We start from the raw sequence: 15,602 nt of genomic DNA, 5'->3' as shown, positions 1-15,602 counted from the left end.
AAAAGCAAGGGGGATATAGGATCCTCCTGCTTTACCCCCTTGGACGCCTGGAAAAAGGGGCCCACTTCGTCGTTGATGTTGATCGTCGTGTTACCAGATATAATCATTTGCATGATCCAGGAACACCACCTCTCGTCAAAACCGCGTCGCTGCATCACCAACCTTAAAAAGGACCAATCGAGACGGTCATACACTTTCTGGAAATCCAGTTTGAGGAACACCCCCTTAATCCCCTTCGACGCCACCTCATGGACAATCTCGTGAAGGGCAATAATTCCATCATGAATCCGCGTGCCCTTCAGGAACGCGGACTGAAGGGGGTGGGAAATCCGTTCCGCCATAGGGGACAAATGAGTCGCGCATACCTTAGCAAAGATTCACGCCACCACGTTGATCACCGTGATGGGACGGAATTGCCGGATATCCGAGGCCCCAACTACTTTGGGGATGGGAGCAATAACACCAAAACAAATCCTACCCATGTCCAAGGTGCCGATATAGAATTCCTGGAACATGGGCATGATGACCGCACGCAAGATCTCCCAGAATTTCTGGAAGAAAACCACCGGAAGACCATCCGCCCCCGGAGCCGAACAAGCCTTCATAGAGGCAATCGCCCAACACACCTCCTCAGGGGAGAACGGGAGAGTAAGGTCCACATTATCCGCCTTGGAAACCTGTGCAGCAAGCAGCCAAAAGTCCTCACATAGGGAGGAGCCTCCACGCGGCTCAGCCGAGAACAACTCCTTATAGAAGGATTAGATATGGGATGAGATGTCCTCAGGGCTTTCCAGAAGAGCATCCCCATCCCAGAGAAACGGAATGGCACATTTACGCCTACGACCATTAGCAATCGCCTGAAAGTAGGCAGTGTTCGCTTCCCCCTTAAGGAGATAGTTCTCGCCCCCTCGATGCTGCCAGAACAGCTCATCGCTCTTAAATATATCCATGAGCGAAGCCTCAAGGGAGTATCTCCTGATCCAGTCATCAGGGGACAAACCCGGCCCATCCGCGAGGTCATCCAACATCCTAATCTGATCCATCAATGCCCCTTTACGGGCCCGGAGGTCAGCGCCCAAGTTCGCCCCCAGCCCTTCATGGCCTGGCGAGCCAGCTTAGCACAGTGATGCCATACATCCACCGCACAGAACACACGAGGCAGGGACGAGGCCGCCTCACGCCAGTGGTCGCGCACCAGCTCAAAGAAACCTGGTTGCTCCAGCCAGAATGTCTCAAAGCGGAAGCGATGGGGTCTAGGGGGGAACCCTCCCCCGAAGAAAAAATCAGGGGTGTATGGTCGGAGCCAATCCGAGTGATCGCCTTGAGGGAGCAGAGTGGGAACATCACTTCCCATTGAGCCGACACAAAGACCCGATCCAAGACACTCCGGATGGGGTCCGCCTGTTTATTCGACCACGTGAACCTAGCCCCAATGCGGGCTATCTCACGGAGCGCCAGGTCAGCAATGCAGTCGTTGAAGAGACGCATTCGGGCCCGATCCACGTTTGGAGAGCTTTTATCAGAAGCCCACCCTAATGAGGTTAAAGTCGCCGGCCACCACCACCGGGGTGGTGCACCTCTCCACCTTGTTTTTCAACTCGGCGAGGAAGTCAGCAGAGCGGCCATGGTCCGCTGGACCGTAGACGATAATCACCTCCCAGCTGAGGTGAACTCGTCGGTCAGTGACAGACATGCTCACGAATAATTCCCCACAGTCCATATCCTCAACCAAGAAAGCATCCTCCCTAACTCCGAGGAGGATGCCCCCAGAGTGGCCCGCAGCAGGCAACCACTACCAGGCAAACTGGTGATGGGAAAGCCTCTGGAGCTCATGTATGCTAAAATCCTAGCGAATTGTCTCCTGTAGTCCCACTATGTCAGTCGCTTCCTGTCGCACATAATCGATGAGCTGCCATCACCGGCCAGTGAGGCCGAAGCCCCTGATGTTCCAACATAGGAGCTTCATTTAATAACCTAAGTGGATTTCCTAGGCCCCGTAAGCGGGGCCGAGCTAGCCCGCCCGTCAATCGCGGGTCGGGGGAGAACCTTAGACGGGCGTCCGCGTCGCCCCCGCACAGAGGGGGCAACGGAGGTCCCTGGTCTGAGGGAGGTGGACCTGGAGCTAGGCCTACACACCTCGAGCCGGTGCTCAGTGAGATTGAGATGTGTGGGGGACGTACACGTAGCGCCCTCACCGGGAGGGAACTGACACGGAGGTCCCAGCCACAGTCGCCATCGAGGTAGATGCACCCCCACTGGTCTCTCTATGACCAGAGTCAGAGGGCCCAGAGGAGCTGGGTACATCACGTGCAGCACAGGCACGGGCTTCTGCCAGCGCCCCCTCGAGCTTCTCCTTGGTGCAAATAGTGGAAATCTGCTTCAGGATGGGCCCCTTCTCACGATGAAACACAATGCCACTGTCGGTAGCCACTATAGCCAGATGAGGCACCAACTCGCAACTAAGAATAGAAAATCGAGAGTCAACGCGAGAAATAGTGGGAGGAAAGGTGGAGGTACCTGGGGACAAGTCACGAGCAGCCATGCGTAGGGTGGCCTTCTCCTGGATCGTAGGGACACGACCATCCAGTAGGAGCCGAGACTGGCTGAGCCTCGCACTCTGGCACGCTGACACCAACGGAGAGGCCCCATCCCGAGCCTTGGGGCTGGCTGCCGTATGGGTCACAGCTGGCAAGCCCAGGTCCAGGGGCGGCGGCGGCTCCCGCTCCAGGGACCCCAAGGCTGGGGAAGAGGGGGACCCCGGCGAGCGCGAGTAGCAGACCACCCCCGGCAAAGCCGCGAAGACGTGGGGCACACCTCCATCCCCACACTCAGCACGTCCGCCTCCACGATCTCAAGGTCAACCGCCGTGGTCGCGACAAGGGGAGGGCCGGCCCTAACCACTACCACAACCCCAGATGCCACCTGAGAAGGCTGACGGGCCTGACTGGAAGAGCCACCACGAGTAGAAACCAGGTTGCGCCGGCCATCACACGGAGTCAGAGGGATCCCAACATCACCATCATCCTCCTCACATAAGGGGCTCTCCCCAGACGAGCTCCCATCCCCCTCCTGCCCCTCATCGCGGGGCACAAAAGCAGCGGGGGCCGGCTGGAGCCGATCCTCTAGAACTGGAGACTCAAGCTCAAAGGTGAGGCGCCTCCCCCTAGCACCGAAGTAGAAAATAAGGGACATACCATCAATCTTCACCGGCGTGGGGCAGATGATCTCGATGCGGGCGGGGCCATCATCCTCGAAGGACGCCAAGTCCGCGGTACCAGCTTGCCCACCGGCTCAGAGATCGCCTTGAGGATGTGAGTCAGTTTGCCGCCCCGCGGAGCCGACCCGCCACCTCTAGGAAAGCTGTAGACAAGGACCCACACCTTCTCCAAAGGGGGCACGAGATCAGGCTCTGCCGCCGCCGCATGGATGGAGATCAGGAACTGGTTGATGGGGCAGCGGATGAAGTTGTGAGAACACACCCGGAACATCTCAACAGAGGGGAAGGGGACCGAGAAGACAAGGGGAGCCGTCTCGGTCACCTCCCAAGCGAAGTCGGAGCCGCGGAAGTCGCCGATGTAGGCGGCGAGCTCGGCCTGGATGAGGTCGGCCGAGATCACCACCCCGTGCGGCAGCACCTGCTCGGGGGCTAGAGTGACCGTCGCCAGGTGCGGCCGAACCGCCTCTTCCTCAATCTCAGCATCCACATAGTAGAAACTTCCCCCCTCCGTACCGTACCCAAGGTAGGCAAGGGTCGTGGGGCATCGCGGAGGAGCAAGCATTGCTTCTCCACAAATTGTCGTATTCACAACTAAATTTATTTTTAGTGTTGTTGCAGCTGAGCAAGCATTGCTGCTCCACAAATTATCTTATTCACAATTTGATTTGTTTGCTTTTTTACAGCATGCCGCTCTTGATCTCCTTCTTACTACTCATATTGCTTGAAATGAACATTCGTTGGTATTGCTTTCTATTAGATATCAAAAGTCCTGTGTGGTTTAGAGTTATAATGATCATCATTGTTGCAAACTCCGCTCCAATGTTGACCGCTAAATCAGGTAAAAGAAGAGGCAAGAGGTCGGGAGCCCGCATCAAAGCAAGTTGCGATGTTATTATCACTATATTAGTGGTGAAGAATTCATAAGCAACTGGTGCAGGTTAGCTACAAGTTCTAGAATCATACTAGCCCTCACTCGGACTTATGGGTTTAGTCCTTCTAGAAAAACATTCTTATGGTGCAGGTTAGCTACACGTTCTAGAATCATAGTAAGTCTCACTCACACTTATGGGTTCAGTTTTTCTACAGTAACATGTTTATCTACTAAATGAATTGTGCCTCAGGGGGAAAACACTGAATGTGTTAGTTTTGATGCCATGAAGGTGGTTGTTTCAACAGCGATGGTAGGATCTCAGTTTCTAAATCAGAGTTTTTTGTACATCGGTTCCATGTTATTATCCCATGTACGGTGGAGTTCTCTATATAATTTATAATTTCAGATGATCGCAGGTTCTCTACAAGGACGGATTTATGCTCCTTACTGTTGGGTGTCTTTCTTTCTTACATTTGAATATGTCAGTAGGTGGCGTGCAACAAGTCAAGGAATTCACCCACAAGACATCAACTATTGTGTATCTTCCTGCCCTCCTACTCGTCGGTGTTATGTGGTGGTATGTAGCTTCCACACCTTCACCACGGCCTGCTGCCTTCTGCCTCCACCTCGAGCCATGCAACATAGTGCCTGAATTCAAGTTAATGTCATGTTGATGTATTGTATGTGGATTGGATATACACTTGGCTATTCTGAGCAAGGCAATACATGAGGTCATCACCTTTCTAAGTATCACCACAAGGTGATTTCTTTGAGGCAGCGGCTTGGTCAGCGAAGCTGCGTGTATCCATGTATGACAGTCGCCATAGGTAGAGCTTCCGGCCCTTACTTGTTGAAACAATGATGATCTCCCAAGCTACATTTATACTACAGAAAGATAATGTACGGAGAGAACGAAAAGAATACTGATTTGTGTTTTTGTACTTCTCCTGCCCTTTGTCTTTATTTGATGTATCCATCTCTTCCTAATAATAAAGCGTCGACGGCTTCTGTCGTCCGTCGTGACATTTTTACAAAAAAGCCCCTAACGTTTCTTGAAATCAATCCGCAGTCCGGATTTAAGTCAGAAAACGAATCATTTTTTGCATTTTTCAGAAAACCCCGTGATGTTTCAGGTAATCAACTCGCTCTCCGTATTTAAGTCAGCCGAAACGTTTTTTTCGTTTTAACAAAAAAAACCCTCACTTTCCAGTTAATCAATCCACATTTTATCTAAAACAAAATTATCCATATATTTTAAACCGTAACTCCGATTTTAACATGTTATATATGAAATTTGATTAAAAAAATGTGTAGAATCTAAATAGGATGTTATTTTTAGCTGTTGAATACTTCTTAAATATTATTTTTGGTGCAAACTTAATCTGTAGTGCACGGTCTTTTTTTTCTCTTTCCGGCGACGATACGAATTGCAATAAACATCCATTAAATTAAAACTAAATTAAGAGAAAAGAAAACATCGTTAACCACACATGCACACCTTTGGAAAACCTCGTGGGGAGAAACAACATATTTCTCATCTTATTCCGAGTGACTGTACATTTAAACACGTTTTCATTGTGTGAGCACTAAGGCCATCGTCGTCAACACAAATGTGATGCCATGTGAAAATATATTGCGTTCTAAACGTGTATTATTTTCTCTTTCGTTGCAACGTACGAGCTCTTTTGCTAGTAATTATATAAATATTTCAGCAGTGTTTCTGGTGTCAATTTGAGGTCTGCATCTTCTCCGGTTCATTCTATGCTGCCATACAATATATCCTTCAAGTATTGTAAATTGTCATGCTGCCTTCTTCCATCAACTTTTATTGCAATTTTATATTAGGTTTGTTCCATGTTCGTACGTAACTGCAAACAAACTTGTATGCTTCAATCAAACTGTGCATAGCCATCCAATTTTTCACTGTTTTAGCTTATGGCACCACCAACATTAATACTATATAAGTTTATGTTCACATGGAAGTTGCAATGTTGTCCCAAGTGAGGATGAGTTAGGGCATCTTCAATGTCAACCCTTAAAACGCCCGCATACGTCTCTAAACCACCATTTTTGCTATCCAATGAAAAACCGTATATGGCTACTTAACAGTTCGAACATATCGATTCCGGTATCTAACAAACAAACGTGGGAACCTATGCCGGAGTCCGGACATGCACTTGACCAATCACATGCATGCATTTCTCTTCTCTTCTCTCTAACCTTTGAGGCACACACACATGGCCTCCCTCTTCTTTCTCTCCCCTCAATCAGACAATAAACCATAAATATCCCACCAAATGCATTGTCCCCATCTACTTTTTCTCTTCCCAACCAGATACTTTGCAATTTGTATTGGATGACTCTCTACCGTATAATGTTCATCGGGGTTGGAGATGCCCTTAGGTACTAAGAGCTATACGAACAATCAGATTCTCTCTTTAGTTACTACAATTATTTTGGAAACTAGGAAAGCATTATATTTCAAGCAATGTAAGTAAATATATACAAACTATATTATATCCCTAACAACTAAGAGCAAAATAGACGGGTGCGGCAACACGCGCCATCAATGATCTAGTATAACCTTAATGAGTCAAGGAATAATATATCGACATGATGATTTATTTATGGACAAATAAGACAAGGATCAATGGAGAAGAGAAGGTGCATGACGGTTGTTGAAACAGACGGGAAGATACTTGTGTTTGTGTTGTGATTAAAATTACGTCTAATGTACTTGTTCATAAAAAGTAAATTGAGCATTTTTTATAAATTTATTTGTTGATCCGTCGCAACACACAGACAGTCTACTACTTCATCCGTTTCTAAATATTTATTTTTTAGAGATTTCACTATATACTACATACGGATGTATATAAACATAATTTAAAATATAGATTCACTCATTTTGCTTTATATGTAGTTCATAATTAATTCTTTAAAAAGACAATTATTTTCGTTTTAAACATAGTACATATGCAAGCACTCGTATACACGCGAATACACTTATCCCTATGAACGCACACAGGCACATTCTATCCTTATGAGCACCTTCAAAAGACTAAGCCAACATATCATTTTGATATTTACGAAGTCACCGTAGATGCCTCGTCGTCGACAGAAACGTCTCCTTTCAATGAAAGCGTATCAGCGAAAATCCTGAAAAAAGTCCAATAATAATATAAAACATCAGGATTTAAATCTTGATGGACTAGGAATACCACTATCTCTCTAACCATCAAATCATAGGTCAAATATTTAAGAACGAAGAAAGTAGTATTCTTTAATTAATGATTTTTAATGTGCATCCGTAAGTAGAATTATCTGTATCTGGCGATAAAGACGCTGACGACGATTTGATATAATAAAGATACTCCGCGGAGATTTGGGCCATCCTACCAGCTGGAGCGATTTTGGGCGGGCCTTGTTACAGACTGATGGGCCTGGGCGGACTAAGTTCTTGAAACAGCAAATCGGAAAGAGATTGCACAGGCCGCAAGACCAGGTTTGGGCATATGCCGTATAAAAAGACCTATCAGGACTACCAGCGCCATCGAATCGATCTAGGGTTTAATAACCTGCCAAGGGCCGCCGCCCCCAAGCTAAGCCGTGAGAACCGAGAATCATGCCGCTGAGCGTTGCCGCCGAACCCGAAAGAGCATGTTGGAGTGCCATCTTCTGCTCTCTGCAGGTATTACACATGTATCCACCCTTTTGATTTTGAATCTGCTAACTAGACGAAATAGTTTATCCAACATCGATCTGATTGATCGAAGCTTGATTGATTACTGTTATATCACTTTCTTTTTCATTATCTACAATACTCGATCTTTTCCTGAAACAGGCCTGCATCTCTGAGCCCATTAGATTTATTCATTACGGAAGTCTCGATGTTGTTCGACGGCTTTTTTGTAGTAGAGGTGTAAGGGAAAGGGCAAGGGGAACGGGAATGAGAGAAGAAACTGTCAATCTTGCAGATGAGCAAACGGGAGACAAAAACTCTCCTGCTGCAGATGATGATTATAGCGAGCAGCTTGCTGAGTACGGCCACAATAGTGATGGTGAGGATTGCAGTAACTGTGACGACTACCATGGCACAGATGGAGACTACCATGACACAGATGGTGACTACTCTGACGGAGGTGGAGATGACTACAGAAAGGATATTCCACCGTGTCTGAAAATTGGCTATCACGGAGACAGCAAGAATCTACATGTTGCTTACAGCTACTCTCGGCACTTGGTGGAGCTGTTATCTGTGCGTCCCCGATTTCCCTTTGTGGGCACCTTCGTTGCTTCCAGCGACTGTTCACATTACTACTGCTCCTCGCTAAATGGACAACCTCATCGCAATGTTGATTCACAGGTATATGCAGTGCACCCTCTGTTTCATAGTAGAGTGCTAAATAGCGATTATTCGTAGTTGTGCACGGGCACCATGGTGCCCGTTTAAAGAAAAACATTTTTTACTGCACAACAAAATCCAAAACTTTTTGCAAACACACACGCATATATGCTACACAGGTTCAAAAATTCATTTCATTTTACATTCATAAGTGGCGTACAGAAAAAAGACTTTTCATAGTAGAGCGCTACTTAGGGCTTCTTTGATTGAAAGAAATTTCACATGCTTTTATAGGATTTACATCCTTAGAACCTTTTCTCGTAGGATTTTAGAACTTTTTAAGACAATTTCCCTTATGATTCATTGGCAATCTATTTTGGAGTTATAGGCTGGTACAGTTCAATTCAACATTTTGTTCATTCAGGTTTGATTGTGTCATTGTTCTATAGTTGGAATTTGGTTTATCATTGGATGGACTGCATTGCTGATATTGATACAAGAAACAAGATAGTAGGTACCTACAGCTAGTCCATGAATAGCCAGCCATCACATTGTAAAAATAGGATAGGTTCGATCTATGGTTATTGAGGGCCTCCTAAAAGGATCTACTAATTCATCGAGTTATTTTGAAGAATCAAAATGGCCGGTTATTAATGGAATTCCAGACTAAACAACCTATCTTAATTCCTTGAGATGAAGGCAGTATGTCTTTATCTTTGTTTTTTTTGTATCTTTTGAATCATTTTATTCCAATGCCATTTGTGCAGGGTAATTTGATTCTCAGGGCAGAAGGGGCGGCACTTGAGGACTATTTCCGCATTAGAGTTGAAATCCCAGAGGATGATAACCGGATTGACATAGCAAACTACCTATTCTGTGTGGACCCTTATGCATGTAACAGTGTCATTATCCACACAATGCCAACAAGATATGGCCGTGATATAGACGTGATTTTTGTGCCGATGTATCGTGCTATACAGGCCAGATTGTGTATCAACCTTCATCTCACATCTGGCAGTGGCTGTAGCTCCATTGACACCGGATGTTATGCATATGGTGAAATCACAGCACACCATCAGTTCTATGGCGACTATAATGTCCTGCTTTTTCAGTGTGGAGAAGATGATAAGGCAGAGGTTATTGATGGCAGACTTCCATTGTTGCGGACATGGGCAGCTGTTCCGATATACTTAGAGCCGATCTTGATAATCAAGCTGAACCTTTGTGTTTTTACTAATTCTGGCCATGTTAATGACGGCCATACAATCTCCTTCCAAGGTGATCTTACCTTCAACCATGACCAGCATGAAAAGACAATCTGCAATGCTGACCATGGTAAAGTTGAAGTGCAGATTGCATACCGTTAATTGGCCAGCGGAGGGATGTTATCCGTTGCAAGCTAACCTTTTATATGTATGCTATCACCCCTTATATGTATGATATTGCTGTATGGATCAGCTGGATTTTATGTCATATCTCTCTGAATTGCTGGCCTGCTATCATGTCTTTTTTTGGTCTTTCGGTACATGCTGCCGCTGGATGTGGATCCATGATATTTTTTCCAAGTGTTGTGTCGGCTTCATGCTTTTGCTTGGCTATACTAGTGAGCATGCACGCTCAACGCGCATGTATCCTAATAAATTATAATAGGAACATGAATTTTGTATTGTGTTTTTATTACTCCCTTCATTACAGTTTATAAGGCATGCACGTGTACCTAGGTCGTCAATTTGACTTATATAAAATATATTATTTAACATAAGAAATATATCATTAGAAAATAGAACATCTAAAGTTTTTAATGATATATTTTTTATAATATATGTCTCTTATTAAGTTGGTCAAATTGATGATCTAGATAAACGTGCTGGATTTATAAACTGAAACGGAGGGAGTACAAGATTTAGATGCGTTTCCATGTCCAATGATTTCAATGTAATACTTTGTTTAGATTAAGACATAGTGCTTGTTTGTTTGGTGAAAGTTGAAATGGCGTGATCCAAAAAACCAAAATGAAAAAATTATCACATCTAACACACAATGAATACACATGTCTTCACATAAAATTAACGATTGCATAAGTGTATTGTAATTTTTACTTATTACAAAATACTTAAAAATAACAACTACTCAACATTATCTAGTAGTCACTATTTCATGATGATCGTCTCTGGAAGGTCCGTCTTTTGATGCGATCTATAATGCTTCGTTCTAAGATTGGGATATGGTTTAGAACTTCATCCTCTTCATACTTCAAAATATGAATTAAAAATCACTTCCTCAATTCAAAATCATCCTGCATATGTATTATATAACATTGTTATTAAAAAACATGTGTAACGTGTATATGAATGAGCATGGTGTCAACTTACCTTGGGTACTGGAAATCGTAACATGAGTGCATTAAATTGAAAACCAAATAACCAAAGTGGGGATTGCATGTATGAGATGTTACATGTGAGTTGAATGAATCAATTAAGATTGTGATGTATTGACATTATTACCCTATTCGCAAAAAAGAAAGACAAAATTATTACCCGTATGAGTTTGTGGGAACATCAGGAACTTTGCATCCCCATTTCAAGATGTTGTCCTTGAAGGCAGAGTTTGCAACTTGTTAGATCATTGACCATACTTTCAAGTATATGTTTTCCGAAAGTGGGTATTGAAAGCGGGTCCAAAATAGAGACAACTTTTTTTTATGTTGGTCCTAGACTAACAATAACAATAGCCCAAGAATATCACAAGGCAACAAAACCTGCAATGACGCATACATTTAAAAACACAACAATCATTATCATTCATTAAGACCAAATAAACAATGACTTTGAATTCAAATATTACCATATCACATTCTGAGATATCATACTCATTGCTATCAGGCCAGCTATGAAACAATCGTGCCAACATAGCAATGTCCATGCCGTCACAATGACTTGGAACTCGTGCATAGTGGGACATAGACTATAATAATATAGGAAAACATTATTAGAATCAAGCAAAGTGTAATATGTGGACATAATAACTTATATTTGTAAATAATGATAGAAATAAGATACCTTGCTGGCCGAACACCCTATCTTCTTCATCAGGCTCAATGTATACATTTTCTCCAAGGTTTTCGTCTCCGAAGTAGTCTAGTAGCCAATTATTAGTATATAATGTATAAGGTATAGTAGTAAATTAAACACAGATCCATCTATGCATTAATGCGTATCATCAATATTTTTTGTGTTGACATCGGGCTCCAGTATTCCATATGCATATTCGCATTGGTCATTGCCTGACATCATATTTTATATTTTGGGCAAGTATCAGCTATGAATGAAAGGTATTAACCAAGCGGTAGTGAGTTAAATTACCATTATATGTGTCCACGGGATTGCGTCGACAAGACGGTGCGGTTAGTATGCTGTCTGGCATCGTCCTCCCTTCATTTTTTGCTGATGCTACATATCATTTGTGTGCAACCAATCACAATCTTCATCAGCTACAGAAATATGAGTGGTTGTCAGTTGGGAAACCAAAGATTGGATATCACGTGTTTCATGTAGCTGGCATCACTTGTATCACATTTAGTTTGGAGAATCACAGATTTGTCTCGATGCCGTTTGTCACGTAGGCTTTGTAATATCCCTTCTCTATGTTGCTCATACCGGGCATTTTCCCTCTCTCTTTTAAGTGCTCGTTTTTCTTCTGTGGAATAAAGTGTAAATTAGGTACGACACACAACATGAACATCAATTATTTATCCTCTGTATGATCTAAGTGTAAATTAGCTATGACACATAAAGTCTAAACTATTTATCCTCTATCGATTACCATATGACACGGTGTATTTGTAGGCTTGAACTGGCGGTCGTAACCCAGTAAGTGGGGATGACTCTATGCAAGGGTCGACATTATTGACAGTTTCTTTGTTAGAAACGACACTTTGTGGTGTTCTTAATGAATCTGGACCATGAAGTGGAGTGTGATCACCCATTATCAAATCAACAGGTATGCTTGCATAACATTTGTATGAACAATGTTAGTTGTTGACACATAAACGCAATTAGTATGTTTGGTAAGAAAAGACATCAACTTCGGCAGCTGACGTGTACCATAGGTGGGTGAGAGCAAACTGCACACTGGGCCTATCCACAATGTGAAAATCTGTCCATAAGAATTGATGTTTAATATGACTTACGTCTGATTTATGTATGTAACAGAAAGAACAGAGAAAATGGAGAAACATGGCGATATGGGCATGGGTGGCTTAGATGGGGTGTTGTTTCCATTTACAAGAGCACATCTAGCTTTCTTACGATCCCTTGCCTCCTTTCTTTTTTTTTAAGTATTGCATCCCTGTTTAACGCATACCTCTCCCTTTCCCTTATCTCTTCAATTCTTTTGGATGTGTTTTCTGACCTGCGAGGCAATGAAATACTCAAGATATACAAGGTCGATGTAGGTAAGAGTCGGTGATATATGTATTGACCTGAATTGCCGCTGTTCGTCAGGTCCCCAAATGGAGTACGTTGAGAGGATACCATATTGTCTTCTAATTGTATCTATTTGTCAAACAGTTGCCCAACTCTGTTGTGTAGGTAACAAAATAAACAACTAAGCAGGATCCTAATAACCTGCACGTACCAAATTTTACAATATGAAATCTAGGCTGGCAGATTGAAATCTAGACTGGTAGATTATAAATTGGCAGATTAAAGGAGCAATTTCCTTTATCTTTTGGCTAATGATCATAAGATGTGCAAAATCAATATCTAACATGTGCACAGGCAGGGTCGATATAGAACTATGTCCTCGAGATGGTGCGGGCCAACGGGGTGATGCACCGGAGGTAGGGAAACACGTCGGGATGGCCCGAGGTGTCGTCAGACGGCGACAACTGGGTTGAGGAGGGCGTCGAGACTAGATCTACTCCCGGTCATCGTGGTGAGAACGTCGCGACAATGGGGGCGAGGAAGACGGGGTGAGGCGATGTTCGTGGGTGGCGGCGTTGATCGCAGCGGCAGCTTTGATCGCGGAGGTTCCGTTCTAGTGTCTGGCATCGTTGGGTTGTGTAGCATCCCACATGATGGTCTACTGGTAGAACATCTGTTTTGAACCGTTGATCTGATTGTAGTATTAGAGATGTAACATGGACACTTGGATGATATTAAGTGGGTCAGATCGGACGGTGGAGGTTATCCTGTGTGCACTTTTTCGTGTGGTTGTAGAGGAATTGATGTTTTTCTACAATTCTGAGACTTTGTGTTTATATGCCCCAATTTGGCCACCAAAGATTCGAAGCCTGAGGCATACAGGTTTGTGCACGCTATGTCAAGGGCGGCACATTGGACCATGTACTTTCTCCGGATGCTTTTACACCATGGCAAATTCTTTCTTGAACTTAGTATGTCTAATTTATTGTAGTACATATCATGGCAAATTCATTGTATTCACCATCCCATTTTTATTTATTTAGTTTTTCTTACTTGGAAAAGGAGGAACGAAGCCCTGACCTCTGCATCAATCGTTGCATGCAGCCATATTTTTGAATAACTTCAAGAACAAAGTCTAAGATCCAAATGTGCTCACGAATTGATCATAAAAACAAGTGCTAAAGTAAATAAAAACTTCCATAGCCGACGAAACCAAAAGTAGGCTATGATGCCTATACACCTAGCCTATTATTAGTTCGTCATCCAAATCGGTTGAAGATAGACGTGCGACCGTCTCCCAACGGTTGCACCCAATAGTCATAAGCTCCCTAGAGTCTGCATGAGTGAGTAACGACCACATACGAATCCAAGTCGTGCCCGTGTAAATAACATGAAAAAAATTATTGGAGTTCTTGCCATTAAAAATCATGTCATTTCTATTGGTCCATATATCCCAAAATAATGCACTTATGCCAATCCGAATAAGATTCGCTATAGTTACGTCTACTCCACTGAGCCACGTCCCAAATAGCGTATTAATGCTCGTTGGCGGATTAATGTTAAAGGCTTTATGAACCGTGTGCCATAATAGTTTTGCAAGTGGACAATAAAAAAAGGTGTCTTATGATTTCATTTCGATCACAGTAGCAGCATGTAGTCCTCTCTATCCATCTTCGTTTTATGAAGTTATCTTTGGTTTGTACAACTCCCTTATGTACAAACCACATGTAAATTTTAATTCGAAGTGACACTTCAGTTTTCCAAATATGTAATGATCTCAAAAGAGGAACAAAGTTAATCAGATCCATGTACATCGACTTCACTAAAAATACCATTCGTAGCTAATTTCGAGTGAATATTATTTGTCTGGTCAAAGAGTTAAACATTCGTCAATCGTCTGACCAAATGTAGCCACGAATTCCAGCATTCTCCCACTAGAAATCATCCAAATTGTATGTTAAGAGGTACCGACTGTAATACTATGGCAACATAATCTTCGTTATGTTGTGCAATATTATACAGGGTAGGATATTGTAAAGCTAGAGGCATATCCCCAAGCCATGTGTCCTCCGAGAATCTAGTCGTGGTACCATTGCCAAGTAAAAACTTCACCCAGTGGAAGAAGGTTACCTTCATCTTCATTAACCCCTTCCAAAAAGGTGAGTCATTAGGTCTAGTAGTAACCTGAGTCAATGTTTTAGACTACAAGTACTTATTCCTGAAGATTTGTACCCACATCCCTTCGGTCTCCGTAGATAATCTGTATAGCTATTTGCTAACCAGGCATTTATTTTTCACTTCTAAATTCTCAGTGCCGAGACCCCCCTTGGCCTTTGGGTCTACAAACTGACATATTCAGAAGTGTAGACTCTTCTTTCACATTTAACTCATTAATGAGCTGAATAAGCCTCTCTTTTCAACTTTGTAAATGCCACTTTGATTATTGGCCCATCTTCTCAAGAACTGGTGCAAAGTGTTTGATTTTGTTTTGCCACCTTTCCATACTAGATGACCTGCTAGATTCCCTGGCCCATTCAGTAGAAATGAGACCCATGAATCCTTCTATCTCGAACCAACTTAATTTGAAACAGAAAATATTTCGGTTACCCACATGAGTCGCTTCCCGAGAATCGACTAATAGTGGTGTGTGATCTAAAATGGCCCTTTGCAAGGCTTGAACTATGACCACTGGGTACTTCTGCTCCCATTCTACACTAGTCAGAACCCGATGCAACTTCTCATATG

The 15,602-nt window shown here is 43.5% G+C and overlaps 1 protein-coding gene across 1 annotated transcript; it reads left to right on the top strand.

Moving 5' to 3' along the window:
• Positions 1-7,648: 7,648 nt before the first annotated feature.
• Positions 7,649-9,918, top strand: LOC123426829. Its single transcript, XM_045110726.1, has 3 exons — positions 7,649-7,779; positions 7,933-8,454; positions 9,201-9,918. Exons 1-3 carry the CDS (start codon positions 7,714-7,716, stop codon positions 9,798-9,800), a joined length of 1,188 nt encoding a protein of 395 aa, XP_044966661.1. The 5' UTR covers positions 7,649-7,713; the 3' UTR covers positions 9,801-9,918.
• The last annotated feature ends 5,684 nt before the right edge of the window (positions 9,919-15,602 follow it).

Source organism: Hordeum vulgare, chromosome 2H (genome assembly GCF_904849725.1).
Source record: "Hordeum vulgare subsp. vulgare chromosome 2H, MorexV3_pseudomolecules_assembly, whole genome shotgun sequence".
In the NCBI taxonomy this organism is placed as follows: Eukaryota; Viridiplantae; Streptophyta; class Magnoliopsida; order Poales; family Poaceae; genus Hordeum; species Hordeum vulgare.
Note: the sequence above shows the minus strand (reverse complement) of the source record. Positions and strands in the feature narration are given on the sequence as shown.

Coding starts and splice junctions, on each gene's coding strand:
- LOC123426829 (XM_045110726.1), top strand. CDS start 7,714: ATGCCGCTGAGCGTTGCCGCCGAACCCGAAAGAGCATGTTGGAGTGCC. Junction 7,780..7,932: donor CCATCTTCTGCTCTCTGCAG/GTATTACACATG, acceptor TTCCTGAAACAG/GCCTGCATCTCTGAGCCCAT. Junction 8,455..9,200: donor ATCGCAATGTTGATTCACAG/GTATATGCAGTG, acceptor CCATTTGTGCAG/GGTAATTTGATTCTCAGGGC.